This window comes from Phymastichus coffea, unplaced genomic scaffold (genome assembly GCF_024137745.1).
Source record: "Phymastichus coffea isolate CEN01 unplaced genomic scaffold, Cenicafe_Pcof_1.1 PCOF00171, whole genome shotgun sequence".
In the NCBI taxonomy this organism is placed as follows: Eukaryota; Metazoa; Arthropoda; class Insecta; order Hymenoptera; family Eulophidae; genus Phymastichus; species Phymastichus coffea.
The window spans coordinates 192,638-217,056 of record NW_026706982.1 but is presented as its reverse complement, the minus strand read 5'-3'; the positions used below and the strand labels follow the sequence as shown (position 1 = coordinate 217,056).

The window sequence follows — 24,419 nt, the reverse complement described above, 5'->3', positions numbered from 1 at the left end:
CGAAGATCCAAAACTTTTACCTGATGGTGGAGGGCCAAGAAATACAGTTTTAATTGGATTTATTTTTCTCGTTCGAATAAGATGTACAGTGCTCGCGACGTGGAAAAGAATCATCTATTCATTCGAGAAATTATTTTGTGATCTATGTATATACTTTTTATTTATAGTGATATTATTCGGTAACTCGTCTCTTCAGAAAACATTAAATTGAAAATCCTTGCGAAATGAATCAACGAATTAGCACATAGCAACTAGAAGATCAAAATGGAAAATAAATATTCTAAAAGGTCTTTGGAGAGATGGGCTTCATTTGTTGCATTACTCGATCCAATCAAACTTATACGCACTAAATTTTAACAAAATAACTCAAAAATGATGAAAGGACCAGACAGGTGACACAAATATATAAAAATAATAATGATCGACATGTGGGTATGAAATTTTTGGGCCCACCAACTAGCGTTCTCAAACAACTGGTGACAGACCTATGACCATGAGAATAATCATAAATATAGCCTTCCGTTTAATTTTCTATGCGCTCACGAATAATTGCTATTGTTCTTTAATGATCTTTTTCCAATATTATTTTTCTTGCTTATTCAGCATAGGTACTATTCTCACATTTGTGTATCATTCCAACAGCTCCATATATATTTTATACCAATCGTAAATAGACTAATCGACTATTTTGTATACTGCGCCTTTTCTATGTCATTGATATAAAAACAAAAGAAAAGATATATCTTGAAGGGTATTTCAATATAATTACTGATGTTACGAATTGGAAAAAATACTTTATTTAATAAAACATACTTTGAATAAGCATACATTTAAATGGCAATCTATATATAAAAAACTAAGTTCACGCATCCTTGCGCGTAACGAACAAAACATAACATCCGCATAAAAGCACATGATAAAATATATAAAACAACTAATTAGCGTTCGATGCAAATGTATCAATGAATAAAAACTTAGGCATATCATGCGATAAAATTTCGACATGCCGGTGCGACACATCTCTCAAAGTATACTACAGTTCTGGTTCCGCGCAGCAGAGAATAGAAACCTGTTGAAATGATTGCCTTTCTGCCTATTTATTCCGTCACCTGAAGCGCAAACATCCCGTTAGCTCTGAATTCAAGCAGATTTTCACAAAAAGAGTCTTACCAAGTCGCAATACATTGAGCGTCTCCGAGAACAGATCTGCCGACGTTGCGCAACTCTTTTTTGCGACAGCATCCTTCGCGTCGTTGCCATCCATTAGATCGAACGCCTCTCCGCGACAAGCATTGTTGTTCTGACAAAACCGTAGGAAGTGTCGCCAATTGACATCCGTCTGCAGAACTGTAGGATTACCAATCACCACGAGGACGGCTTTGGCTCTGGTGAGCGCGACGTTGAATCTGCGCGCGTTGGAGAGGAAACCGATGTGCTCGCGTTGCTCATGAACGAAGGTCCTCGAGCGAACCGTCGACACGATGATCACATCTTTCTCTTGACCTTGGAAGATCTCAACGGTGCCAGCTGTGACGTTGGTGAGATTATGAGCTTTCAGACACCTTCGCAGATGGTTGCTCTGGGCGGCGAAGGGAGTCACGATACCGATGTCCTTCATCGCGATGGCCTTGTCACCGACTTTCTCACCGAGCAGCAAGCGAACGTACTTCAAGACTGCGGCTGCTTCGGCCTCGTTGTACGAACTGCAATAATAAATTTGCCGATACGCTGAAAAGTGTCGCGCGTATTGACGTTGCTGATATAACTGTTACCTCGTGGAGTTGTTCTCCCTCAGCTCCTGGCCATAAACCGCGTGGAAGATGACGGGAAACCCGACAGGAAACTTGTTGCTGGCGAAGGTGCACTTATCGTTGCAGGCGAGCAGCTCGTTATCGTAGTAAAGTTCATTCGGTACGTGAATGATGATCGGGTGGCTTCGATAATTCCGCAACAGCTTGGTAATGTAACGAAAATTGTAATTATTGTCGTTGCTCTTCTTGTACAGCTCGAGTTTCATCAAGCGCTCGAGTATCGATTGACCTATATGTAAAAAAGAAGGATCACTCGTCGACTATGCTCGATTCGTCCATCTGTTTCCAATCTCACCTAGAATCGGAGCAGCGTACTTGGATCGAATAGCAGGTCCCAACTGCTGTGGATCGCCTGAGATGACAATCTGACATCGCGGACTACCGTGAAGATTGATGGCGGTGAAGGCTATCAATGACTCGGGCTCTGTCGATTGGCCAGCCTCGTCGATGAACACGTAGCCGAACTTGATCGGCAAATTCAGGAATAGTAACCTGCACATTTGCCGGGAAAACCAATTGGACTTTTGAAATGTGGAGGTGCACTGTTTTGCGCGCTCACGGTGTACCTTGTGCACGTGCAGAGCGTGCATATTACGACTCGCTTTGAACGAACGAGCGTGCAGTTTAGTTGTATTATTTTGCCATAGTCGTCCAAGTTCGAGCACACCTTCACCTCGGTTTCGATGAGATTTCTGAAATTGAAAAATTTGGTCCTTCTTTGATTACCTTCCGACGACGATAGAAACGACGCGGCTCACGTGTCTCTCGACGGGCTGAACATTCGTCCAAGCACCATGGACGGGAGATACTTCAGTAGCCGCTGCGTTATCACATCGGCAGCTGCGTTCGACGGTGCACATACCAAAACATTCTCGCTCGTCGATTGGTATATCTGCGAACGATATTTCCGATATTGTCTTCACTTCGAGTAAAGCCGATGAGAACGAATTCACCTGACAAATCGCTTCGACCAAAGTCGCTGTCTTTCCCGTTCCTGGAGGTCCGTAGATAATGTAAGGAGTGGGAAACGACGACTTCCCGATGATGTTTAATACTCCCTGCTTCTGCTCAGGGTTTTCAGCGATCTGCTCGTTGAACCACGTTTCTCTAGAAAACAAAACTGAAATCATTGAGTTTCGTCGACGATGTAAACGTTGCAGGACGTGTTACCTGTCAGCGGGTAAAACCTTTTGTGAGTCAGTGTTTTCAGTTTTGGATGGAAACAGGTAAGGGGTCATTTTGTAAAAACTGGTCAACGAGAGCGCATAGTGTCCGCAGCGAAACGGATAGCTGTTTGATCTGAATCTGATGTTGAAAACCTGGCTCGATTGGTAGCTCTCGCAAAAGCTGAAACGAGCGGAAAGCGTCAATGGACGCGCGCCAAAGATCTCGCCTCCATTCAGTCAGTTTTGCTTCCTTACAGCGGATAGCCGACGACAACGACGTGATCGTTCATCACGCTCTTCACTTTCAGTACGCACTTGGTCTTGCTGGTGTCCTTGCAATCGATGAGCTCGACGAGGTAGCAACCGTTGTGCAGCGGATGATCCTTCTCAATATCTCTGATGTAAATCTTGTATAACTTGTCGTGCACGAATTGGATCTTCTGACCGTACATGTTGTACTTGCGCGAGTCGACGTTGCGTTGATACTCCTCCAAGTAGAGGCCGAGTTTCAGCAGTTGAAGGTAGTGGCATTGCGACAGCTCTAGCCGATCGACGCTGCTCAACCTTTGCAGGATATTCAAAAACTTCTGGCTCTTCTCCGTCATCTCGTCGTACGGCTCGACTTTGTTCAGCAAAACTGCTTTCAAGTCTTGAGGACACCAATATTGTGGCAGTTTATTGGCTCTCGCGCAGTGCCACATTTTTCATCGGTAATTGACGAAGTAAAAAGAGAGAAAGTACAGTCTCCGGCTTGATTTAGAGAAGGCCAAATGAAAACAATGTTGATGCGTTAAATTTTTACTTCAAAATCGTGCCTCGCTTCACGATTTCTAGAAATTTCGATCCTACTGTGTCGACTACAACTACGCTTTACTGTCTTCAAGTCGCTTGGATTTATCATAAAATGAAAGCTTTCAACGAAATTGTATCCCCGTAGACGTTGTTTACGCTATAACAGCTGATTTATTTTAGGTTAAACGGCAAGCATTCAGCAAATAAAATTTCAGCCCGAGTTTTTTTGCACTTACGAGGTGTTGTAATGATATATCATAGATGGGACTCGTAACTGATATGCTTCATGAAAATCACTTTGTTACTTTACAAGCGCGATTCGTGGACGTACGAAGAAAAGCGCTACTATCTTATATTCCTTCTTGCGAACATTCAAAATTACGTCGAGAATATAAAGGCGCGTATGTTGAAAATAAGGGATACCATACATTTAATCGACGTCAAGTAAACTAATCTTCTGAGCTGAATGGCTCGAGAGAACTGTACGCGTACCAAAGCGTTTGATTGGCAATGCAATCAATAACAGGATATAAGCGTACTGTAGCCTCGAATCGAAGAGCAACAACAACAGACCGTGTACTCAGACGCGCAAACGTTTCACGAAGAGAAAACATACGGAAGCCACAAGCAGTTCGTCAATTCACGCCTCGCCGTTTGACAATTATAAAAAACGCGCACAAAGTTCTCATCGAGAACGCGCATACTCATCTTCTCGTCGGCTTACCGTGGTTTGCCGCTCGATTTGCACTACGTGTACTTGTCAAACTTTGACCCCCCGCCCCCCCTATCCTTATCCGTCGTCTACAATACACGCACTACCTTTTCTTAACTCAAAGCCGAAGTTTCTCGTGGAAATTCGGCTGCAGGGACAGTGAATTTTGGCGCGGTAAAACCAAGATTTTACGCTGGACAACAATCTCAACGACTGATACGTCCCTCTTTCACTTTACGAAATTAAAATTTTCCCGCTAATGCTGGCCAGGTAAGTCGAGGAATTCATCATTACTGCTGCGTTATGTTTCAGAAATTCTTGATTGTGCACACAATCAAAGGACAGCTCTAAACAATAAATAAATGTAAATAAATAAAAATGTTACGTACAAATAAATATTGTTTAAATGTGCATCAAATTTCAAATAACATCATTATATCATGAAATACAAGAGTTACACGCCATATGATTGTATATTTTAAAGGCTCACATTTTATTAAAGTGAATACTAGATTGATAGTTCATTTTTTATCGTATAATATGAAATTGCAACAAAGATTTTAATAACTACAATCACTGTTGCGACTTGTTACTCTCGAGCCCCTCGAGTACACTTATGGATTACCTTTTTAGTTTTAGTTGCGAATACAGGCGGACGAATCTTTTGGCGGGAGGGGCCTAAAATTATCCGTCCCTCGCGCGCTCTATCTTTTCTGATGTCCATACCGGTTCTCTGTCTCATCGAACGTAAAATCCCTTTTGATTTACAATAGATATTCTACTTATTGTTTTATATATCTGGACCTATTGTTAACTTCCATGTACGACAATATTTTACGCGTAAATATTGCAAGCAGCGTAGAGGTTAAAAAAAAAAAGATTTGGAAATTTTCGCGTTCCTGAAAGACACAGTGTCTCTGTCTAGGTTTAGCAAATTACAGCCATTCAGTTCGCTTGACCAACGTAAAATATACACTTTTTTTGAACGGTGCATAATTCGCATGCAGCATTCTAAGTAAATTTTCACGTTGAAGAAAAAACGTCGAGGAAAACGCGTATCATGGTCGGGAATAAATGTTACAATAATGAAAAGATGTATCGGCTCAATGAGAATGATGTTCATCGCAAAAGACCTCAAAATATTACAGGATGTGCATTATAATTTTACGATAAAATGTAACAATGATGTTGTTCTTCATCGCGAAAACTTGTTACGGCAGAGTATAATTAAATTAGAACAGTCCTAGACCACCTGTAGTCAATGTGCAGCATCTGCAGCAGAGATGGGAACAGAGAGAGCACCGCCCAGTTTGGTGGGAGGCACGTACGGCTTCGCACTCCCAAAGTTCAAGTTATCAAAAGCAGAGATTAATCTTTGCCAAAAAACTATTTAAAAAAAAGTTGAATAGGAATGAAAAGAAGCGAGAAGGGGAGGGGAGAAGTAAATGAAAACTGTACAGATCTATCTATTTCATAAGTGACTTAAGTTACGATCGGGTGCTCGTTGTTGCTGTAATTTATCATTTATTCGTCGTTAATGTCAATTACACATAATTTCCTCTATCACAAAACCTTGGCAGCTTAACTCTGACGAGTAGCGTAATTTGCGGTATTCGTCGGGTGATCGCTATGGAAAGTGGAATAATCTTTTAAATGCTACACACGCATGCGAATAATTCTTCCGCCTGATATATTTCAACGCCGAATGGCTTTGCCGGGACTTGGGGTTCTTCCCCATAGTTTCAGTAGTAGACAAGTAAAGGAATAGGTAGTGGATGTGGTTGGACTTGAAGCAGTTCAGCGTCCTTTTCAGTGCCAGACTCGCATATCTACTAGCCCTTGTCTTACCACCGATATTTTCGAGCCGCCGATTTTCTAGTGCATTTAAGCAAAAGTAGGCACCGCTTATTCGTCTGATTGACTGAAAATATAATACCAAACTTTTACGTAATTTTATAATATACATGTCGAATGCATCTGTGCTAATAAACTTTCAAAAGGAACACAAAAATTCTAAGCCATCAAATGACATAGAAACCCTACACAACAATATACAACAATATAATGATGTATGTAGTATAAATTCTGTATACATTTTATGTCATGAAAATAAGCTCATATAACTATATAAATTTTTACCACTTTAACTAATACCCAACTCGAAAAATGCTACTAAATAAATATATTTAAAAAATATAAATTTTATGAATGAAAACAATCTATCATTAAGATGAAGATACGAAAGTAAGACGTTAATGTGAAAGAATACTAGCTTGTGTACTTAAGCGAATCTCTTCACTTCGTGGTTGCAGATTGCTCATAATTTTTATGTAACATTCAAATATTTATCTGGTTAATGAATTGATATTGAAATATGTATCGATTGTGTACAATTATTTATTTTAACAATTTTATATATTAATAAATGCCGTAATACAATATTAATAAAATAATAATTATTATTGTATTTTATATTTAACAATTAAAAAATTTGTTAATTATAATTCAATTTGCATATTAATGACAGATTGATAAGTAATTTCACAATGCGGATATAGTTAAACGTACACGGAATTACAGTCAAATGCTAATACAGTATATTATACAACATGGGTAAATCATATTAAAAATAGATATCAATAATAAAATATAACATTAATATTAATATAATAATAATAATAATAATAATAATAATAATAATAATAATAATAATAATAATAATAATAATAAAAATAATAATAACACTACTTAGTCGGGAAAGGATGGTAAGAGAGATGATGATTCTCGTTCAGACCTACGAATGAGAATGACCCTTGACTTTTTCTTTTTAATGGGCGAGGGGAAATCTTCCAAAGATACCCAATAATGTGAAGTTAATAATGTTGGATTCATTTCAATGTTCTGGAATGCTTACCAACTAAAACCCCTCGTCGAGGTTACCAACCCGGAAGTTCTAAGCCTTGAGAAAAAGAAAGATACAGAAATTAGTACCCCGGGGTAGGGGTTTTGTGCGCTAAGTGGCGATGTCAAGGGATAAGTTTAGGGCGTGAGATTAAAAAACAAGGTCTTGGTAATTTTTCTCTCAGCTTGCTTTTGCATTCGGTTAGGTAATTGATGGAAAGGTTAGGGTGAGATTTGAACGATTCTCGGAAGTTAGAGGCGTAAAAGGCAGCGGCCATTGGGAGGTAAAGGAGGCTAGTTTCTTTTAGGATTTGGGTATTTCCTATATATCAGGGTATTTTTAAGACGTTGCGGAGGATACGCATGTAAGAGCCGATTAGTTTGTTAAGGGAGGAGGAAGTTCCCCATACCGGGATCGCGAGGAGCTAATACTATGAATGATAGCATTGAAGGCACGAATTTTTGTTTGTTGGGAGATAGATTTATTATTAAAGAAAGGTTTGAGGGAATCAAAAACACCGTATACTTCGTTCCGGACGGCAGTCGTTTGCTTATTTCAGGAAAGTTCCCTATCGAAAATGACACCTAGTTATTCAGCAGTCACTCCATAGGATTTTGTGGCCACCGACGATCAAGTTATCCAAGGGGATGTTTCAGTGTGAAAATAAAATCGTCTCTGACTTGGTCTCATTAAGGTTGGAGTCTCATTTCTGATACCAGTTATGACGCTTGACGGCGCCACGACCATTTATATGAACTATAGTGCTGAAGGTCGTGCCATCGCTCGGGCTCTCGACTCATATAGAAGTATCCGGCTAAATTCTAATGACATCTGGTTTCAATGTTAGTGAATTGTGTTCTGAATGTTCGCCATTGGACAACTTTTTATTCACATATTTTTATATGAATAAAAATATTATGTAATTAAAATAATAAAACAATATCAAATATTTAGGGTCTTTCTATATAAAAGCCATCGGGCATCGGACACTAAGATGTAAAAATGAATTATTTATTTAACACTTAAATTAGTAAAATAAAAAAAACGTTGCACATGATTTTTTCAGACTAGGCACAAATCTTTGGTAAGATAATGACAAATACTCAATTTGTTTTTTGACCTGAGTATTCGTCCAACATCCGATGTCCGATGTCTAATGGATCCTTATATTGAAAGTCCCTCAGTTAAGAAATAAATTATTCCAGTACCGCTATTAATATTTCTAATTTAAGATTGTAGTATTATTATGAAGCTATTAAATATCATTAATTAAAACAATTTATTTATTGCATAAATATGTTCATACATTATAAATTTATATGCATATCAGTGAAATATTGATGGTGGATAAAATAAATTTGTATAAGTTTCTCTAAAAGAAAAAGTAAATTTTTATCAAAATATCAAAACGTTCTAGTTTTAAATGATGTATATAGAACACATACATATATCAATTATTCGCATAAAACGCGTCTTGCATCATAAGTACGACCATTCTGAATACTGTGAATATGAAAAAATAATTTAATGGAACTTAAGTAATGAAATTAAATTAAATTCAAATAGAATAATTAACCATGTTTGATGATTGAGATAACTAAATTTAGATGTAAGCGCTGGGTACACTAACTTGCTAGTTGCTATATGGCAACGAAAAGCAGATATTTATGAATGGCGCAAATATAGCGTTATTTTTTAATGGACATGGAATTTATGTAATTTGTAAAAATATTCATTTTTAATAATGTCTTTTATTGAAGCCTAAAATTATTTATGCGAACATGGTTATCCCATGAATAAATTAATTTAATGAATTATATTTAATAACTTCACAATAATATTACAATATTATTCTTTAATAATATTAATTACAGTAATAGAATAATTTATTTCATAACCAAATATTGCATATTTTCTATTAATTAAATTACAAAAAATTATAATTCAAATAAAAATGTGTAAATAAAAAGGTTAGTACTGGAACATTCGGAACGCAAATCACTAAAATTGAAACCGTATGTCACTAGAATTTAAGCAAAACTTCTATGTCAATCGGACCCATGGATACTGTTAAAGTTGGTGCGCACTAGCAACTACACGTTGCGCAGTTACAGCATACAGAGCTTCTGCGCAGCGCATGTTCTCGACTTCGGTCAGACCCAGCCTCTGGTTCTGAGCTCTGCCTTTTTCGCGAGTAGTGCGCGGGAAAATGGAAACTCTTTGAAAGCCTGCACGAGCACTCAAAAGCATCCACGTTTATGGTCTTTTTTGGCATACGAGCCTGTCCATTTTCCTTTCACTCTAGATCGATTTCTTTTAATTTTGCAATGGAGATAGTTATTGAAACGATTTATATGCAAAAATTAATATATGTTTATTACCCGTTAGACAATAGAAAAAAAAAAACGATTACGTTCGCGATGTTTTCACAAGGCGTTGAGTGAACGTAGAAATGTCAAGAACAAAAGTTTAAATATTCAAAACTTTCGATAAAAAGTAAAGCATGCGGCCGATACTTGTCGACAATGATAATATCGTACTAATCGGAATACAATAAAAATTACGTAACAAAAAAAGGACTAGACTTTTTAAAAAGAGAACTGAGAACTGTGGCGGACGCATAAGACGATCAGTCAAAAGCGTGTAAATTGTCCATGAGGTCTACCATCTCAACGCTACACGAGTGCACCGACAGCAGCGACTGGTTGTCAAAAAGAACCGAAGATTTTAGAAAATTGAAATCAGACGCGCACTTCTTGTTTTTAAAATTTTTCAAATCGACAGTCGCGCCTATGCAGGAGTTGTTGGCGATACAGAACTTGATTAAGTAGCGCCAGTTGTTATCGATCTGAAGTACGTTTGGGTTGCCGATGACGACGAGTAATTGCTTTGCTCTTGTAATGGCAACGTTAAATCTTTTGGGACTGGAGAGGAAGCCAACGTGTTCTATACCTTCGTGAACGAACGTTTTGGATCTGACCGTCGACATTATTATCACATCTCGCTCTTGTCCCTGGAATAACTCGACGGTTCCCACGCTGATGTCTTTCAGTCTTCTTAGCTCTAGCTCTTTTTTTATCTGCTTGCTCTGCAACGTAAATGGCGTCACGATACCGATATTTTTGGGTACGAATCGGCCAAAACCCAGCCCGTTTTTCAATAAAGCATCCACGTAATCCAACACTAAAGACAGTTCTTTGTTATTGCAGCGGCTGAAAGCATATTTGGTTGTGAAAGATCGGTGTAGTGGGAGCATCGTCATACGTTATAAAATGTGATCTTGCCTAGAAGAAATCGGACACTTGTCTTCTTCGCCTTCGACGCCATGAAAAATAATTGGAAACTTTATACTTCCTTGACGTTTAGCGATCAATTCAGAATTGTAAAATAGGTGGTTCGAGACGTGCAGGATAGCTGGATCGTTTCTATAATTTTGTAATAACTTTGTAATATACTTTGGATTGTACTTATTATTACAATCCTTCTGATATAAGTTGTAAGACATGAGCCTTTCTAGAATCGATCGACCTAATTCGAAAATTCAATAACGTGTTACGAGTTGCTAAAAATTAACATTTTTTCAAGTCTGAAGCAGACGTAATATCCTAATCAATATTTTTACCCAAAATACTTTTTGCCAGTTTCGACATAATTACTGGGCCCAATTGCTCTGGATCGCCAGCAAACACGATTTGGCTGTGCAGCTTTCCACATTCGCTCACCAAACTTATAGGGATCAACATATCGCACTCCGTACCTTGGCCAGCTTCATCGATAAAAACGTGCGAGAAATGATTACACGGAATCCTCATCATTATTAACCTGTAAATATTATCCAGAAATTTATGTCTGTCAAGAGCCAGATTCACTTTGATAATAGAAAATTTCAAGATAATTTGCAAGACGATTGTCGAGCAAACAACAAGTTACACTTCCAAACTAAAGGGAATTCGTAAGCTGTCAACGAACCTGGCTGAAAGACATAAAGTTGTGATAACTATTCTTTTGGTGAGAAAATGCTCGATGTTTGGTAATACCACAGCATTTTTCTCAACATTTGAACAGAATTTGAAATCTTCATTGACAGTTGAGCTAAAACCAAATGAAGTTTAAATTAAGTAGCATTCGCGCTCGATGGCGTTTCGTTGCAAATTAGCGATAGATATCGATACGTACAAGAGCTTAGACATGCTATACATTCGATAAATCATACCAGGTGGAACAAAGTTTAGCAGTCTTCGAGCAATTTCATCTCCTGCAGCATTTGACGGGGTACATACTAATATGTTGTTACAACTATTCTTGAGTATCTAAAAAGAAAATGATGTAATGAAAAAACTCTTAGCGATGAATAAAAGTTATAAAGCGACCTACTTGGCACATCGCTTCGACTAGAGTTGCTGTTTTGCCCGTACCAGGTGGCCCGTATAAAATATAAGGTATCGGAAACGAGGATAAATTAACGATATGCCAAATGGCTTGCAATTGTTCGGGATTACTTGCGATATTAGGGTTGACCGTTTGAAAAGAACTGTAAATTAACGGAAATTATTCAGTCGGCATTTCTAGCGCACAATATTTCAGAATTTCGAATTTGAACATTCAGTAAAATACGCACTCGATGTGACAGTTGTCATTTTCAACGTGCCATTGCTTGTTCTCTGGGAAAAGGTAGGAAACTGTTTTATGTGAGTCCATCAACGTTATAGCATAGTGAGAACATCTCATCTGATAGTTGTGAAAACGAAAGTCGATATCGTAAAGCTTACTTGGCACATGAGTATCACACAATCTAGACAAAATTGAATTTGCAAGATTAAATTGGAAATATTGTATAGTGCTTTTTTGCAACTGTCACTATTACCTTTTGGAGAAGTCACCGATGATAATTTGATTTTCGATTATTTTTGTAATTCGCAACGTGTATACATTATTGTCATAGATATCGATCACGTCGACCAAATCATTCGGTCTTATCCAAGGTCTCTCTTCATCTACCACATTGTCAACAATTATTTGAAATAATGCTAGTCTCAGGTCCCCTGTCGGATCTATTATCCTTCTTAAAGGCTGTCTAAACAATCGATACTTTTTTACTTCTTCGGTGTTCTGGTGCTCCTCCAAGTAGAGAGCGAACTTCAACAATTGAAGATAATGCTTCTCTTGAATGTCTATGCACTTAGCACTCCTCAAAGCTGCTATAATTTTTGCATATTTGTAAGATATCGATTGTAATGAATAACTTTTAGTTCGGAGCACAGATTTCAATTCCTCTGGGATTGGATATTCCGGCAAAATTATTCGATCGGACATGATTCAAGGTTTCTCTGAAACTTCAATTAATTTTTAATCATCCTAGTGTTGAAATGCAAAAGGCAAATTTTTAAAGTCAACCGTAACTCCATCAATTACGAAACAAGTTTTCATTGACTATTCAAAAATTATATCTCGCCGACCGCTCTCGATCGAACAAAATTATATAGGTGACGTAACATTTTGTTGTCGCGGTGAATATCCCGCGCTTTCGACTGTATCACAACAGTGTAGATATGAGAACTCATACGCGTCGCGGGCTCGCTACGCATTTGTCGGTATGCGAAAACTATAGCATCGACGCGCCGTTCGGAACTTCCACGTGTTTTCTACGTAAACGCTTGTATCTGACTCAACTATCTGAAAATAGAATTGGCCCTCAGTAAAAAAGGAAAACATTTGTAGTATTTTCACGGTATCTTTTTTAATGGTTTCCAAAACGAAAATCCCCACCCACTGTTGCTCCTTGGCGATAAAATCAAAGAAATATACCAACCTTGATTTATCACCTCGGCGAAAATTACTGTTCGCTGTCACGATTTTGAGAGCATTCGACGCGACGTTGCTTCAAGGCGGATACCAATCGACTGGCCGGATTGAACTCAGGTTAACTCGTATCACGACGTGTTACAAAATTAACGGGATTTGCTGATTTTTCTTCATTCATGGTTTGCAACGTTAAGCAATATACGATAGCAATATAAGATAACGAAATTTGACAGGTATGTTGGTATTGATAATCCCGTAAGTTATATATTTATTAATAAATAGTCATCGGGTAATTCTACAGTGGCCTATCGTCAAATCAATTTGTTTTAATCGGTCATGATAAATATTAAAATAAGCAATCACGCCATGATTTCATTTCAAAATGTTTCACTGTGGGATCGATTATTAGCCTGAAAAGATACGTAACGACTCTCCTCTATTCCAGTACAAAAATTGATCATTTTTAAGCTTAATGATCATATGAGTTTGAATTAGCTTACTTGTTTGATACAAAAAATTAATTTCATAACTTCCTCTGTAAGTTGCCACTGACGAATCAATCGATGATATATTGATAACACATAAGATTCAATGGCTTCTCGTCCGTCAAATTTTATCCATTTCGAGGGAAAGTATATCGATAAGATTTTTTGAGTACCTGATAATTTACTTTAGTTAACGTTGTAGCTGTTCCCCTCGTTTCTGTTGATAATATTGAAAACAGCCTTATTCAGGCTTATTTTCTATGTCAGGAGTAATGACGTGAACATCCACACCGCTGAAAAAATAAACAAGTTTTTAATTACATATCGGACGCAGTGATTCAGCTACTTAGAAAATAAAAAATACTATACCAAGGATCGACTGGAGTGTCACGCTCGACAAAGTGGCTTGCTTTTGAATGGAAAAAGGTAAGTCAGACTACTTTTTTCATACATAAGACACGAACCGTAATGAGCACATCTCATGGGATAATTATAAAGTCGAAATTTAACGAGGATGAAAGCTTTTCTCAATGGAAAAATCTTATCAAACCTAAATGAAAAGTCAATTAATATATGCGGGCTGCTATAGAAACAAATATGGTTCTTCTAATTACATTTTACAATCATCATAAAGAATGATACGAGTTCGAGTTGTTTCAGTCACCTTCGGAGTACACAACGTGGCCTTATCAATAATATTAACGACATCATTAGCTTTTATAAATTGTTTGTCTTTTATCTCCTCGCCGCAGTTTGCTTGCTGACTATTCTGTCGAACGTCTTGATAGTCAATGTATGTTTTTTCATAGATCTAACACTTTCAGTTTCAAGAGTGGTAGGTAATGACTCTCAACGAGGTCGTCGCTATATCTGTACAATTTAGAGTTTCCGAAATTTCTGAAAAGAAGAGAAATTAATTTCTGCATTCATATTCAGCATACATACGAATTCCTTTAGATTCTTGGGGATAGAGTATTCTGGCAAATTTTGATCAAATCTCTCGCATTGAAAGCAGTAAAATTTGCCCTAAAATGCATTATTTTCTTAATTAAACACGAAAGTTGAAAAGTAACAATCGAAAAAATTCCACGTACATGGTACACAAATTTTGATATACGTACGTATAGGTACAGTAGGAGTTTCAAAGCTTCGCGCGCGTCCTCATTGACTCTTGGTATGAAATAATTGCAGCTGCGCAATTCGACACGTCTCACTAAAGTAAGTTGACTGCATAAGGCACTGTGAAACACAACAACTTAGTAAATGTCTCTATTACGGCCGACACTGGACGCCATTACACGCTAAAACCAAGCCATGGAATTCCTGTGCATTACACAAGCTGAACATCCAAGTTGCAGGAGTGGAACAAGTGGCATACTCCCTGCTATCCCCACCCTCGCCAAGCTTTTCATCTTCTCCTTCCATGCTTTTCCCTCTCCCTTCATTTTCGTCTTTCTCTCTTTCAAAAGTACAGCTACGTCCTACTATAGACGAAACTATACGGTTAAGGGCAAACAAGAAAATCGATATTCAACTTGGAAAACTCGGGGAAGATAAAAGAACTAATTGTAGGTATTTTATTTTTTTAACTTACAATTAGTAATCTTATCATGTCAAAATACACTTTATTATAAAAAGTCATATTAAAATGTGAAACAATTAATAATACTAAAAAAAATAAAATGATTAAATACTATGAAACTACGAAGTAATATTACTAAAATTTGAAAAAGATAAAATCTATGTCAGACTCAATTTTCTGAAGCTCTCGCAAAGTTTCGATTGGGCTGGCTCTTTATATTTACATCTTCTAGACTTTGCAAGTACATCAGCAGTCATTTTTTTTGATTCAATAGCATCTGTAGCATAAAATCGTCGATTCATTAGTGCATATTGCAAACGCCTGTATACGTAATTTATAAAATGAAAAATACCCAATGGGAAGAATTTGAATGGTTTTCCTTTGAATAATTTTGCTGAAGTAGTAATTCTTTGCGATCCGGACAGCACGGGTTTTGGGTTATTACTATGTGATTCCGACAGAGCGAATTTGTATCCACGGTACGAGCCGTTGTCTATGCAATATTTCAAGAAATATCGCCACATTTCGTCCTCTTGCAGAATTCTGGGATTTCCAATGACGATGAGGGCTGCTTGAGCGCGCGTCATGGCAACATTGAATCGCTTTGGATTTGACAAGAAGCCAAGGTGCTGTTTGCCATCGTGCAAGAGCAGTTTACTTCTGACCGTAGTCATTATTATAATTTTTCTTTCCTGCCCTTGAAAGAGTTCTACAGTTCCAACATTGATGTTTTTCAAATTTCTGCACTTAATCTCATTCACATCATTAGCTGCTTGACATTTGGCGTTCTTTATTTTTTGCACCTTCACTTTCGTTTTTCCATCCTTTCCTACTTCATTTATAAGTTTCTCTTTGTCGTCTTTTATTTTGATATTCGTTTCTTTTGTATTTTTATTTTGGATTACTTCATCCGATTTGAGCTCGTTCTTTTCGCCCTTTTTATACTTTTCGAAAACATGGACTGTATTTTCAGTATCAACGTTATCTTTGATCTTTTTTTTCTCTTTAGCGTCTTCCTGCTGTAATATTTTCTTGATTCTCATACTTTGCTCCTTAAACGGCGTAACAATACCTATATCTTCAGCAGTAACTTGGCCGAATTCGGTTTTATTATTTATTAAATCGTAAACGTATTTCAAAACTACATTTATCTCTTTGACGTTGAACGTGCTTAAAACAAATATTAAAATTAATTGATAATTTTTTAGCTTTGTATACACTTGACATAACATAACAAAAAAAAAAACATGAAAGTTACCTCGGAGAGTAGGAGCTTTTTTCTTCGAGACCGTCAACTGCATGAAAAATTACGGGGAATTGGACCTTTTGATTATTATCAATTGACAATTGCGGTAATAATTGATTGTCATAAAATAATTCATTCGAAATGTGAAGGATTTTTGGATGGCTACGATAGTTACGAAGCAACTTGGTAATGTACTTGGGATTGTAATTACCATGATAGTTTTTTTGGTAAATGTTGTAAGATATAAGCCTTTCTAAGATCGATCTCCCTTAAGACATAGACATATAGAATTAATTTACTGGAAATCCAATCACAACCAAATGTACCTTGTTTAAGAAGATGTGAGCAGCTTACCAAGAATGACCTCAGCTAGCTTCGATGTGACAGTCGGCCCTAGTTGCTGAGGGTCACCGGCTACAACAATTTGACTGTAAAGTTTGCGATTTTTACTTGCTATACTTATCGGAATTAACACATCTGGTTCGATGCCTTGACCAGTCTCATCAATAAAAATATGCGAAAAATATGAAGCTCTCAGTCCCATTAGTACAAATCTAAAAAGATAGAAATATGGATATGACAAGCGATTATTGTTATAGTTATTCTTTCGATTTTTAAGTGAATGCCTTCCACAGAGAAGTAAAAAATTCACCTCATCGCATAGCATAAAGTTGAAACGAGAATGGCTTTCTTATTAATAAACTCGTCAGTTTGCTTGTTTGCTGTCCCTCCACCATAAGAACAGCTCTTCAATTCTTCATCTATAGTCGATCTAAAAAATAATTAATTGGCATAAAATTCACTGCACTTCAAGCAAATTTGGTTTTGTCAAAGCGCATGATATCATTCGCGCAAATATTAATAGAAGCTTACGGATCTTTAGACGGACTGTAGATTCTACACACTTCAGACGTCTCAATGAATTTTAGCAATCGTCTTGCTATCTCGTCTGCGGCAGTGTTGGATGGCGTGCACACCAAAATACAATTAAGCGGGAAGGCTTTGTGTATCTGCAAATTGTGTACTTGATGAAGTTTGCTTTTCATATAAAATGTAAATGAAAATAAGCTCTTTTACTTGAACTATGGCTTCCACCAACGTGGCAGTTTTCCCCGTTCCAGGCGGTCCGTATAAAATATACGGAGCGGGGAACGACGACTTGTTGACGATGTGCAGCACCGCCTGCTTCTGCTGCGGATTTGCTTCAATATTTGGATTGAACATTTTCAATGGGCTGGAGAAAAACGTTACATGTTGCAGCGCCAAGTGCTTTTCTTTTTTCGTCATGTATTTTAATTCGAGATTATTGAGAGTAATGCATTTTTCGTAATGAATAAGCAAACCGTGTCTTTTTATTGGAATGTTACAATGAGAAATACCTATTACTTAAAGCGCAATTTGATATCGTGGCATTAATGACCATCTGCGGGGTGACCGATCAAATGACAGATTCAAAGATATGCTCGCTGCGACCTTATCGCGTGTGGATAGATGAGTTTCAAGAGTTTAAGACTGTCGTTGAGTGGCTTATATTTCTTTAAATTGCTCATACGCGTAGATGTTACGCATATTTTTTAATGATATTTATAAGGAACTTGTTTACTCGATGCTCCACTTGATGGGATTACTTTATTCTTCGTGTGTGTGTGTACGTGTGTGCGCGCGAATGCGAGGGGTTGTGGGCTTATCGAGATTGTTGCGCGAAGAAAAGCGTCGGCGAAAGGGAAACGCCAGCTTCTCTTTAAAGGAGCTACTATTGGCCGCCACTCAATGAGCGCGGCTCAAACGCGTCTGTCTGTCGCGTGCTTTCTTTGCGCTTAAGAGTAAAACACTCGCACAACAACGCACAAGCCGGGCGTCGTTGCCTTACTCTCATCTAATGTGCAATCGATTGCGCACCACCGTCAAGGACTGTCATTTTCGAACGAACCAACAAACGTAATTTATAATATCGGCAAGTCGATCGGCTGACCGATGAACGTCAGAAAGCAAATACCTAAAAGAGTTTGGAAGCTGACGCTAATCGATAGCCGCGGCAATAAGTCTACTTACTCGTAAGTTTTATTTTTCACGGTAACGAACGGCTTTGATGTGGACGGAAACAAATAAGTAATTGTTTTATGGCTGTACATCAACCGCAGGGCGTAGTGAGCGCACCTGAACGTGTAATTTTGAAAGCGGAAGCTTATGTTGTACAAGCGCCTCGGCTCGAACTCTTGGTAAAAACTAGAATAGAAAGATTGGAAATTACAGCTAACGATCATCTCGAGTTTGTTCAATAGCCAATCGGTTCGTTTACCTTCTGGAGTCGGTGCTAGCGAAGATATAATTTTTCTTTAAGTACGTGACTTTAAGAGTATACGATCTATAGGTTTTTGTATCCGTTACGTCGACGATATTGTTTTCTCGGACCCACGGGTCCTCATTGTCCAAATGCGGCGCATGTATCTTGAATAAAAGTTTACATTTACTATTGATAGGTTGTCGATAAATCACCTGCTTGAATAATTTTCGCTTTTCCATTTCCTCACGGCACTGATATTCCTCCAAATAGAGAGCCAGCTTTACCATTTCCACGTAATGGTTTTCCAACAAATCCATGTACTTCATAGCCTTCAACGATTTCAAAACTTTCAAGTACATCTGAGAATTCACCGAGAACGCCGATTTTTTTTTGACATCGAGAACTTTTTTTAAGTCTTCGGGGATGGGGTATTCCGGCGGAGTTGTTTCACCTCTGCGCGTTTTCTGGGTCATGTTCACCAATCAGTGTGCGATTTTTTTGTTAATCTGAAAGAAACGTTCAACATTTTCTGTATCCACACGCAGCATATCTTATCAATATTATTTGAATTTTGAAGTTTTGAAGTTATGAATTGATACGACAAGATATAATGTAATAATTGATAGTATGTTAAGATTAATATGACTAAAGTTCATTGTTGTAATGTGAACGCCACAGCGCTTGCGTGTTGTATACCTTACTTGAAATCAAGGGGATTCACTGTCTGGACATCAATTTGTGGCCCGCCAAGTTGAAAGTCCAAATTATTTTCGAGAATTGAGCATCGATGGCATCGAATGCGGGGACACTAAATAATATTATATATTTTATAACTTGCCAAAATGAACCCTTGACCTAACCTTCGTTGGTGTCATCGATGCTTAATAGCCAAAAATAATTTGGATTCTGAATAAATGTCCAGGCAGAGTACGCGAATGATCACCGGCGATTAGAGAATTTCTAAACGAAGCGAAACGATATATAGTCTACGGATTGTTCAAAATTTTTACGATTTCTTTCTATACTATCAATCTCTGTATGGTTTCATACTTTGAATACGTATTGTAAGATGCTGCATTGAACTGAACAATTACGATTACTTCTCATTGCAATATGCAACAAATGTGGCTGTTGCTTATGTAATTTTACAAACACTAAAGTAATATTAAGTGAAATTCTTAAAACCACGTTAAAGAAAATAATTGTTACACTACGAACTTCAAAATTACCTATCACTTATGTCCACTCGAACACTTTCACGATTTCTAAATTTATTTAAACTAAATTAACACTCCTGCATCACATTTTTATTTGTGGATAATTAGTACACGGCGCATACTCAAAATAACCTTTCTATATTCTTAATTTTACGACCACTCTTTAATTCAACGCTCTAAGGGTTTCAATAAATTTTTTAAGTTTGCAGCCAAAGCCAACTAAATATTTTATCAACGTAATTTATTTAACTGAAACTTACTTTTAATCAATCGCAGAGTACCAATAACGTTCGCGCAGACTAAAAAATCTTATACATTACTTGTAATCACATCAGCGTCGTAGTGATAACTGTAGCCGCAGGAGTAGGGTTAGGTATATAGATCCTATAAAGAGCTATATACGTGGGTGGTCCGATAAGTACTTAGCCTACAAAAGAAACACGAAAATTTTGGAAAAGTGGAGTTTTATTTTTTAACACAGTCTCATTTAGGTGCAATACACTTGGCCCAGCGATGCTCCAACTTCTTTAACCCGTCTAAAAAATTCGTTATGCTACTGATGCATAAATAACTATTAAGTACCGAGACATAAGCTAACACTAGAGATTAATTGAATATTGACCAAGTAATGAATATAACTAATTGTATCAAATAAGTACACAACACTTTCATGTTAATGCGATTAATATCTGATCTAAAATCTTTTGTTTTTAAATTTGGTTTACTAAAATTTTTAATTGACTTTGAAGATAATTGTATTAATTTGAAGATCTTCTTAAATACTCATTTGTATTTTTCATGATATTTACCCAATAACCAATTCCATTCAATAGAAATATGGTCTGAAATTTATTTATGTAGATTTGTTTTGCCATAATTAGAGACTATCTACATAAGACATTGGATATTAGACATTGGACAGCAGACATCGCACGTATACCAAGATTATCAAATTAAAAATCAATTGGTTTATTTAACATCTACTAGGTGTGTTCATGATTGCGCAGGATGCGAGCAATAATAAAAAATATAGACCTACTATATTAACATTATTAGTGCAATAATATATCATAGGCAATTTTTTTCACCATGGTCAACGTCTGATGACTGATGTTCAACCTCCGATGTCTTCTTATATAAAAATTCCCTTATAGATTTATTGTCTTTGATTGATTATAGATGTAATTTTTTTATTGATATTAAGATGCAATATAAAATTTAATTTTTACATAATAATTATTTATATAAAATAAACTAATCAGATGGTGTAACCGTCGTCGTGGTACAGGCATCATGTTACAAAACAAACATATTAGACTAGTCTAATGATAATTGAGAAAAATCCTTATACATCTTTTTTGGAGTGTTCTTGTTAGCTGTATTTTTTTTAAGACCTCCGAATAAATCGATAGTTCTGCATATTTCAGTTGTATCAAAGTCTTGATCATCTACAAATAAAACAATGAAATTTCAATTTATTTCAATTCATTGATTGAACTTACGATTAGAGTGCGTGTGCAAATTACTCAGTTGAAACAACTTAAACGGCTGTGCAGCGAATAAACTGAGGGAAGTAGCAATATTGTCCTGCAGGATTGGGTTTTTAATGCACGAAATTTTCAGGTCGAACTTTAATCCACGGTAAGATCCGTTGTCTATGCAGTACTTCAACAATAATGCCACATAAAGTCCTTTTGAAGAATACCAGGATTTCCTATGACGATGAGGGCTGCTTGAGCGCGCGTCATAGCGACGTTGAAACGCTTTGGATGTGACAAGAAACCGATGTTCTCTTTCCCGTTGCAAATGAAAGTTTTGCTTCTGACAGCTGTCATTATCATTATTTTGCGTTCCTGACCCTGGAATAAGTCCACCGTTCCGACGTTGATATCTTTAAGATTTCGGTATTTATATTGATCATCGGGTATGACATCTGCTCCACTTTGCATTTTAAGCTTTTTTATATCCTCTTCGGTACCCTTTACGATATATTCTTCGATAGCCTCTTCGATATCCTCTTCGTTTTCCATTTCACTTTCAATGATATCTCTGTCATCGTCAGAAAGTTTGATGTTCTTCCCAAATAATTTATAAAGAAACTTTCGTTCTTGAAGATCCTTCTTTTTCAATATTTTTTTGATTCGTTTGCTTTGAAGTTTAAACGGCGTAACTATGTCGATGTCTTTAGCAGCAACTTCACCAAATGCCGTTTTATTGTCTATTAAGTTGTAAACGTATCGCAAAACTAAGCGTATTTCTTCATAATTGAATTTGCTACCAGCAAATGGTAAAATTAATTACAAATTTTTCACCTTTTAAATTAAGTTTAGTTTGCCTTTTCTGTAGACGAATAAATCGAGATCGTAAGTTTTACCTTGGAGAAAACGAGTACTGTTCTTCTTCACCCGCAACTCCGTTGAAAATTATGGGAAAATTTACTTTCTCGTTACCGTTTGAATACTTGGAAATCAACTCATTGTCGTAAAATAATTTGTTGGAAATTTGAATGATTTTTGGATGATTACGATAATTATGCAGGAGCTTAGTTATGTACTTGGGATTATAATTATTGTAATGGTCTTTTTGATAAATATCGTACTGCATTATTCTTTCCAAAATAGACCTACCTAAAATAATAAATAATGATTAGTATGATCAAACGAGTACTGTCAAAAAAGTTGTAGAAAAATAACCTATTTACCAAGGATTTTATCAGCAAGCTTCGATATTATTGTAGGCCCTAGCTGCTTAGGATCACCCGCCAATATAATTTGACTATGTAGTTTGCCATCTTTACTTGCTACACTTATAGGAATCAAAACATTAGCTTCAGTTCCTTGACCTGCTTCGTCGATAAAGATATGGGAAAAATAATCCGCGTTTAGCTTCATCAATGAAAATCTAATAAATATAAAAATAATGTCATCATTCACTCCTGGACTTGAAATAGATCAATACAATTAAAATATATACCTCATTGCAGTGCATAATGTTGATATAAGTATTTTTTTTCCAATAATATCTTCGCGCCTTAATGGAATTCTTTTATTCTTTCCAAAAAAAGAACAGTTTTGCAATTCTTTATCGATAGTTGATCTGTAATATTTTATGTTTAAAGTAATGCATGAAAAAGTTTATTTCAATTCGGAACGACAAGTAGATTAATTGGAAGTCATTATAAATATTGATGAATAATTATTTACTTGTCTCTAGATTGGCTGTAAATTCTGTACAAGTAGGACGAATTCACATATTTCAGCAATCGTCTTGCTATCTCGTCGGCGGAAGTGTTAGATGGCGTGCACACTAAAATACAATTAAGCGGGAAGGCTTCGTGTATCTGCAAATTGTGTACTTGATGAGGTTTGCTTTTCATATAAAATGTAAATGAAAATAAGCTCTTTTACTTGAACTATGGCTTCCACCAACGTGGCAGTTTTCCCCGTTCCAGGCGGTCCGTATAAAATATACGGAGCGGGGAACGACGACTTGTTGACGATGTGCAGCACCGCCTGTTTCTGCTGCGGATTTGATTCAATAGCTGGATTGATCATCGTCATTGTGCTGTAAATCATTTAGTTACGTTGAGTTGAATAGATCATCTAGAGTTCAAAGAATTCGAGATATGTTGATTCAATTTGAAATACGTTTGATGAATGCTGGAATTAAAAGCGTGATAAGTATTATCAAATTTACCCGTAAGTTTGACTTTTCTTATTTATAAAAGGCTTGGCCTTTTCTGGAAAAAGATAAGTGATAGTATTTTCTTTGTAAGTGAGCCATATAGCATGGTGATCGCATCTCAGCGGATAGTTTTGAAAACGGAAGTTGATATTATATAAATTTGTCGGTACAAAGGCCTTGGATAATCTGAAATGAAAATAAGTACGAATTACGGATTGTCAATTAATAGCTCAATGAAAATTGAATTAAATTACTTTGCTGCATCATCACTCGCTATGATATATGTCTGCGTTACTCTCGCAACTCGAAGTGTGTATATCTCTTTATACATTTTCGTATCAATGACATCGACGAAATCACCTTCTCGTATCCACGCATGCTCTTCATCCAGTTCTTCCACCCGTATTGAGAATAATATTTCATTTGGATCTTTGACAGGTAATTTTTTAATTGTTTGATTGAACAATTTTCGTTTTTTCATCTCTTCGTTAGTTTGATACTCTTCTAAGAAGAGACCGAGCGTCAGTAGTTGTGCATAATGGCACTCTGACAAATCGACATGTTTCAGAGGGTCGATGATTTGGAGAACTTCCGAATACATCTCTGACTTTCTGCACAACTCCGATTGAGCATTGATATCCAACACCGTTTGCAACTCGACTGGAATGGGATACGGCGGCATCGGCGAACATGTTTGATGCGCCTGTTTGTTCAGCCCTTCTTTCGTTCGAAACAT

At 36.8% G+C, this 24,419-nt stretch overlaps 4 protein-coding genes and 1 long non-coding RNA gene across 10 annotated transcripts; 1 reads left to right on the top strand and 4 right to left on the bottom strand.

Annotated features, from left to right (window-relative positions):
• Positions 1–781: 781 nt before the first annotated feature.
• Positions 782–4,577, bottom strand: LOC131673274 (putative helicase MOV-10). Of its 6 annotated transcripts, none has more exons than XM_058951152.1 (10): positions 4,494–4,577; positions 3,233–3,727; positions 2,982–3,158; positions 2,765–2,918; positions 2,570–2,703; positions 2,378–2,503; positions 2,107–2,303; positions 1,773–2,040; positions 1,171–1,703; positions 782–1,109 (listed from the first exon to the last, which is right to left on the bottom strand). In XM_058951152.1, the coding sequence occupies exons 2-10, from the start codon at positions 3,676–3,678 to the stop codon at positions 1,024–1,026; spliced, it is 2,121 nt and encodes a 706-aa protein (XP_058807135.1). In that variant the 5' UTR covers positions 3,679–3,727; positions 4,494–4,577; the 3' UTR covers positions 782–1,023. The 6 variants fall into 6 exon arrangements, with proteins under 6 accessions (XP_058807135.1, XP_058807137.1, XP_058807133.1 ...); XM_058951154.1 differs by lacking the exon at positions 4,494–4,577 and adding an exon at positions 4,386–4,489; XM_058951150.1 differs by lacking the exon at positions 4,494–4,577 and adding an exon at positions 4,006–4,482 and having other exon boundaries at positions 3,233–3,935.
• Positions 4,578–9,138: 4,561 nt separating this feature from the next.
• LOC131673276 (putative helicase MOV-10) lies at positions 9,139–13,330 on the bottom strand. The gene is made up of 9 exons (XM_058951158.1): positions 13,193–13,330; positions 12,248–12,716; positions 12,002–12,175; positions 11,758–11,914; positions 11,560–11,693; positions 11,353–11,475; positions 11,006–11,205; positions 10,668–10,911; positions 9,139–10,595 (listed from the first exon to the last, which is right to left on the bottom strand). The coding sequence occupies exons 2-9, from the start codon at positions 12,694–12,696 to the stop codon at positions 10,013–10,015; spliced, it is 2,064 nt and encodes a 687-aa protein (XP_058807141.1). The 5' UTR covers positions 12,697–12,716; positions 13,193–13,330; the 3' UTR covers positions 9,139–10,012.
• On the top strand, positions 13,279–14,995 carry LOC131673277 (uncharacterized). The gene is made up of 3 exons (XR_009302695.1): positions 13,279–13,418; positions 14,005–14,096; positions 14,862–14,995. It is a non-coding gene; the product is annotated as an uncharacterized LOC131673277 (long non-coding RNA).
• Positions 14,996–15,410: 415 nt separating this feature from the next.
• LOC131673294 (putative helicase mov-10-B.1) lies at positions 15,411–17,785 on the bottom strand. Its single transcript, XM_058951188.1, has 7 exons — positions 17,576–17,785; positions 17,372–17,508; positions 17,151–17,270; positions 16,853–17,052; positions 16,511–16,766; positions 15,605–16,422; positions 15,411–15,529 (listed from the first exon to the last, which is right to left on the bottom strand). Exons 1-7 carry the CDS (start codon positions 17,783–17,785, stop codon positions 15,411–15,413), a joined length of 1,860 nt encoding a protein of 619 aa, XP_058807171.1.
• A 3,531-nt stretch (positions 17,786–21,316) lies between these two features.
• LOC131673293 (putative helicase mov-10-B.1) lies at positions 21,317–24,419 on the bottom strand. Its single transcript, XM_058951187.1, has 9 exons — positions 23,938–24,419; positions 23,696–23,869; positions 23,407–23,563; positions 23,203–23,339; positions 22,973–23,095; positions 22,701–22,900; positions 22,374–22,626; positions 21,705–22,273; positions 21,317–21,447 (listed from the first exon to the last, which is right to left on the bottom strand). The coding sequence occupies exons 1-9, from the start codon at positions 24,417–24,419 to the stop codon at positions 21,317–21,319; spliced, it is 2,226 nt and encodes a 741-aa protein (XP_058807170.1).

Bases quoted from the DNA above. Each gene is read 5' to 3' on its own strand.
- LOC131673276 (XM_058951158.1), bottom strand. From the start codon at position 12,696: ATGTCCGATCGAATAATTTTGCCGGAATATCCAATCCCAGAGGAATTG. The intron at 11,694-11,757 runs GTAGGTCGCTTT...TTTTCTTTTTAG, and splicing joins TAGTCGAAGCGATGTGCCAA to ATACTCAAGAATAGTTGTAA. The intron at 11,206-11,352 runs GTTCGTTGACAG...TAATATTTACAG, and splicing joins ACTTTATGTCTTTCAGCCAG to GTTAATAATGATGAGGATTC.
- LOC131673274 (XM_058951152.1), bottom strand. From the start codon at position 3,678: ATGTGGCACTGCGCGAGAGCCAATAAACTGCCACAATATTGGTGTCCT. The intron at 2,504-2,569 runs GTGAGCCGCGTC...TTTCAATTTCAG, and splicing joins TTCAGCCCGTCGAGAGACAC to AAATCTCATCGAAACCGAGG. The intron at 1,704-1,772 runs GTAACAGTTATA...TTATTATTGCAG, and splicing joins AGGGAGAACAACTCCACGAG to TTCGTACAACGAGGCCGAAG.
- LOC131673294 (XM_058951188.1), bottom strand. From the start codon at position 17,785: ATGACGAAAAAAGAAAAGCACTTGGCGCTGCAACATGTAACGTTTTTC. The intron at 17,271-17,371 runs GTAAGCTTCTAT...ATTATTTTTTAG, and splicing joins TACAGTCCGTCTAAAGATCC to ATCGACTATAGATGAAGAAT. The intron at 16,767-16,852 runs GTAAGCTGCTCA...CTATGTCTTAAG, and splicing joins GCTAGCTGAGGTCATTCTTG to GGAGATCGATCTTAGAAAGG.
- LOC131673293 (XM_058951187.1), bottom strand. From the start codon at position 24,419: ATGTTTCGAACGAAAGAAGGGCTGAACAAACAGGCGCATCAAACATGT. The intron at 23,340-23,406 runs GTAAAAGAGCTT...CACAATTTGCAG, and splicing joins TGGTGGAAGCCATAGTTCAA to ATACACGAAGCCTTCCCGCT. The intron at 23,096-23,202 runs GTAAATAATTAT...AAAATATTACAG, and splicing joins TACAGCCAATCTAGAGACAA to ATCAACTATCGATAAAGAAT.